This window comes from Clinocottus analis, unplaced genomic scaffold (assembly GCF_023055335.1).
Source record: "Clinocottus analis isolate CAN_PGR_092001 unplaced genomic scaffold, fCliAna1.0.p SCAF_24, whole genome shotgun sequence".
Taxonomy (NCBI): Eukaryota; Metazoa; Chordata; class Actinopteri; order Perciformes; family Cottidae; genus Clinocottus; species Clinocottus analis.
In genome coordinates this window covers 38,420-42,500 of record NW_027175976.1, presented here as the reverse complement: position 1 = coordinate 42,500, position 4,081 = coordinate 38,420, and the positions used below count along the sequence as shown (strand labels likewise).

Genomic DNA, 4,081 nt, shown 5'->3' with positions numbered 1-4,081 from the left:
GCCAGCCAGCCAGTCAGTCAGTCAGTCAGTCAGCCAGCCAGTCAGCCAGCCAGCCAGTCAGTCAGTCAGTCAGTCAGTCAGTCAGTCAGCCAGCCAGCCAGTCAGTCAGTCAGTCAGTCAGTCAGTCAGTCAGTCAGTCAGTCAGTCAGCCAGCCAGCCAGCCAGCCAGTCAGTCAGTCAGTCAGTCAGTCAGTCAGTCAGTCAGTCAGTCAGTCAGTCAGTCAGTCAGTCAGTCAGTCAGTCAGCCAGTCAGTCAACCAATCAATGGCCTCCAGATCAGTTCTCTCATGGTTCTTTGATGGAAATGGTTTGAACTTTCGTTTGGAACGTAACATTTTGTCTTTCACTTCTCTCTCGTCTTCATCAGGTGAACTGGTCCTTTAATGCTCAGACTAACACTGTCTTCCTCCTCGTCTTCCTCCTCTTCCTCCTCCAGGAGGTGTCTGACCTGCGGCTGCAGAGCAGCAGTTACTGTCAGGAGGTTTCTGACCTGCAGGAAGTTCTGCAGTGGAAAGAGAAGAAGATGTCGGTACGACCAGTTAGAGCCCTTATTATTATTATCATCATCATCATCATCATCATCACCACGTTTTATAACCTCCTCGAGGGAGCTACTTCCTGTTCAACTTCCTGTTCAACTTCCTCTTCAACTTCCTGTTTAACTTCCTCTTCAACTTCCTGTTTAACTTAACTCATATTTCTAAATGCTTTCTGTTGCGTTTCTTTTCCTCTTCCTCTTCCTCCTCTTCCTCCTCTTCCTCTTCCTCCTCTTCCTCCACCACCTCCTCCTCCTCTCAGGCGTTAGAGAGGCAGAGAGAAATCTCAGACATCGTTCGGATCGAACGTGACCGGCTCAGAAACGACGTCGTCAGACTGAGAGATTTACTGAAGGTAGAGGAACACCTGTGTGATGTCACTGCCTTCACCTGTGTGATGTCACTGCCTTCACCTGTGTGATGTCACTGCCTTCACCTGTGTGATGTCACTGCCTTCACCTGTGTGATGTCACTGCCTTCACCTGTGTGATGTCACTGCCTTCACCTGTGTGATGTCACTGAGCAGATCGCAGAATGACCCTTCCAGTGACACAGAGGCCATCGATGGATTGATTGATGGATTGATTGATTGATTGATTGATTGATTGATTGATTGATTGATTAATGACTCCGTGGTTTCCTCCCTGACAGAAACACGGCGTCGTCGTCTCTCCCGAGCTCTCGGCCAATGGGGAGACGGCATCGGGCGAGGCCGTGGATGACGATGATGTCAGCGCAGAATCTGCCCCCCTATTGGCCGAGAGCTCGCTCGGTAAGAACCAATGAGATGGTGTTGATCCACCTGAAGAGTTCATTTCATCTGTTTTCAAACTCACACTTATTACTTTTTTTCAGATTATTAAATATGAATGTCAGATAATTAGTTTTAAAGTCAATTTATTTTTCAATTATGATTTAAAATATTGTTTGACTAAGTTTAGAATAGATGAGATGATTTATGAAGTTAAACATTTGACTTTAAAGTGATATTATAAGCAAGAAATGTAAAATCCTTTGGTCCTGCAGAACTGCGGCTGAAGAAGCTGTTTGAAGAAAGAGAGAGTTCACGGGATCAGGTCTGCTTCAGAACCAGATCACATACATTCATGAAACCGTATTGTGGACTCAGGAATCAACATAGTGTTGTGTTCATGTGCAGGTGAGGCTGCTGAAGTCTCAGCTGGACCAGAGACAGAAGACTGGGACAGACCAGAATGCAGAGGGGCAAGCGCTGGAGAACGGGGTGGACTCTCATCTTCTGGACCTCCAGAGTGAGTGCTCTTCACCTCAGTCTTCTAGTCTTTGTGGAGGTCTGCTCTGGTCTTCGTCTCTGTAGAGTTCTTGTCTTGGTCTTGGTCTCTGTAGAGTTCTTGACTTGGTCTTAGTCTCTGTAGAGTTCTTGTCTTGGTCTTGGTCTCTGTAGAGTTCTTGTCTTGGTCTTGGTCTCTGTAGAGTTCTTGACTTGGTCTTGGTCTCTGTAGAGTTCTTGTCTTGGTCTTGGTCTCTGTAGAGTTCTGGTCTTGGTCTTGGTCTCTGTAGAGTTCTTGTCTTGGTCTTGGTCTCTGTAGAGTTCTTGTCTTAGTCTCTGTAGAGTTCTTGTCTTGGTCTTGGTCTCTGTAGAGTTCTTGTCTTGGTCTTGGTCTCTGTAGAGTTCTTGTCTTGGTCTTGGTCTCTGTAGAGTTCTTGACTTGGTCTTGGTCTCTGTAGAGTTCTGGTCTTGGTCTTGGTCTCTGTAGAGTTCTTGTCTTGGTCTTGGTCTCTGTAGAGTTCTTGTCTTAGTCTCTGTAGAGTTCTTGTCTTGGTCTTGGTCTCTCATGACTCAGCTTTGCTGGTATTTAAAGGTTCCTTCTCTGTTTGTTTCATTAGGAGACGCCAACAGACAAATCAGCGATCTCAAGTTCAAGCTGGTGAAGTCTGAACAGGAAGTCACGTCTCTGGAACAAAATGTAAGTGCAGCTTCAGAATCCTCAGATGAAGCGAGTCCCTCTGGGTGTTTAGTGGAAAAAGAACGGCATCATTTGGTGCAAATGAAATGTTCCTCAAACTCAGGTAATCCGTCTGGAGGGTCAGGTCTCGCGGTACAAGACGGCATCGGAGAACGCAGAGAAGATCGAAGATGAGCTGAAAGTCGACAAGAGAAAACTCCATCGAGAGGTATCTGTTGAAAGACCTTTCCATTGTTTGCTTTCAACCAGGCGTGAGTCTTATGAGCTGTCGTTCTTTGTTCGGGGACGTGAACCAAACCGTGACGTCGTGTCTTCGTCTCCCGGCAGCTGCGCTCGGCTCTGGACCGGATCGGGGAGCTGGAGGTGAGCAACACACACCTGTCCAAGCGCCTGGAGAAGCTGAAGGCCAACCGCAGCGCCCTGCTGGCGCAGCAGTGACGCTCGGCGCTTGTTTTCCTCCGCATGCGGCGCCAGACGGTGGGAGTCAACCCGAGAGGAACAATCAATCAGTTAATCAATCAATCCATTGAGCAACACGTAGCGAATGATCTTACTTCCTGTTTACTTTAGTCTTTTCTCTGCAAGTCTTCCTTAACATGCTGCAGATCATGGGATGTTATCAAAAGCCACTGAATGGACCTTTGGGGGTTGTGACCTCCGTGTTGAAGGGAAGATGACCTCCTCCTCAAAGGGATCGTGAACTTGCTGAAGGAAGCGTGATCTCGTTGAAGGGATCGTGGTCTCGTTGAAGGGATCGTGATCTCGTTGAAGGGATCGTGGTCTCGTTGAAGGGATCGTGGTCTCGCTGATGGGATCGTGGTCTCCTCAAAGGAAGCGTGGTCTCGTTGAAGGGATTGTGGTCTCGTTGAAGGGATTGTGGTCTCGTTGAAGGGATCATGGTCTCGTTGAAGGGATCGTGGTCTCCTCAAAGGAAGCGTGGTCTCGTTGAAGGGATTGTGGTCTCGTTGAAGGGATTGTGGTCTCGTTGAAGGGATTGTGGTCTCGTTGAAGGGATTGTGGTCTCGTTGAAGGGATCATGGTCTCGTTGAAGGGATCGTGGTCTCCTCAAAGGAAGCGTGGTCTCCTCAAAGGGATCGTGGTCTCCTCAAAGGGATCGTGGTCTCCTCAAAGGGATCGTGGTCTCCTCAAAGGGATCGTGGTCTCCTCAAAGGGATCGTGGTCTCCTCAAAGGAAGCGTGGTCTCCTCAAAGGAAGCGTGGTCTCCTCAAAGGGATCATGATCTCCTCAAAGGGATCGTGGTCTCCTCAAAGGAAGCGTGGTCTCCTCAAAGGGATCGTGGTCTCCTCAAAGGAAGCGTGGTCTCCTCAAAGGGATCGTGGTCTCCTCAAAGGGATCGTGGTCTCCTCAAAGGGATCGTGGTCTCCTCAAAGGGATCGTGGTCTCCTCAAAGGAAGCGTGGTCTCCTCAAAGGGATCGTGGTCTCGTTGAAGTACTTTTTGATATTATTTACTGCACTTATTATTTTGCGGCTGAACTTAAAGACGCACAGAGAAAACAACTCAAGGTGACGGAACATCCGTCGCTCAGAAACGGCAGTTTGAACTATTTAAATAAAGTATCCTATAAAACCTGAAGCTG

At 48.2% G+C, this 4,081-nt stretch overlaps 1 protein-coding gene across 4 annotated transcripts in view; it reads left to right on the top strand.

The window, feature by feature from the left end:
* lrrfip1b (leucine rich repeat (in FLII) interacting protein 1b) overlaps positions 1 to 3,464 on the top strand; it is a 9,575-nt gene extending 6,111 nt beyond the window's left edge. For all 4 annotated transcript variants that reach the window (XM_068591080.1, XM_068591079.1, XM_068591078.1 and 1 more), the window contains 8 exons: positions 437 to 529; positions 799 to 891; positions 1,188 to 1,308; positions 1,563 to 1,612; positions 1,696 to 1,807; positions 2,403 to 2,482; positions 2,586 to 2,690; positions 2,810 to 3,464. In XM_068591080.1, coding sequence (XP_068447181.1) covers positions 437 to 529; positions 799 to 891; positions 1,188 to 1,308; positions 1,563 to 1,612; positions 1,696 to 1,807; positions 2,403 to 2,482; positions 2,586 to 2,690; positions 2,810 to 2,920 — 765 coding nt within the window. In that variant the 3' untranslated portion in view covers positions 2,921 to 3,464. The remainder of the gene's footprint in view (positions 1 to 436; positions 530 to 798; positions 892 to 1,187; positions 1,309 to 1,562; positions 1,613 to 1,695; positions 1,808 to 2,402; positions 2,483 to 2,585; positions 2,691 to 2,809) is intronic.
* The last annotated feature ends 617 nt before the right edge of the window (positions 3,465 to 4,081 follow it).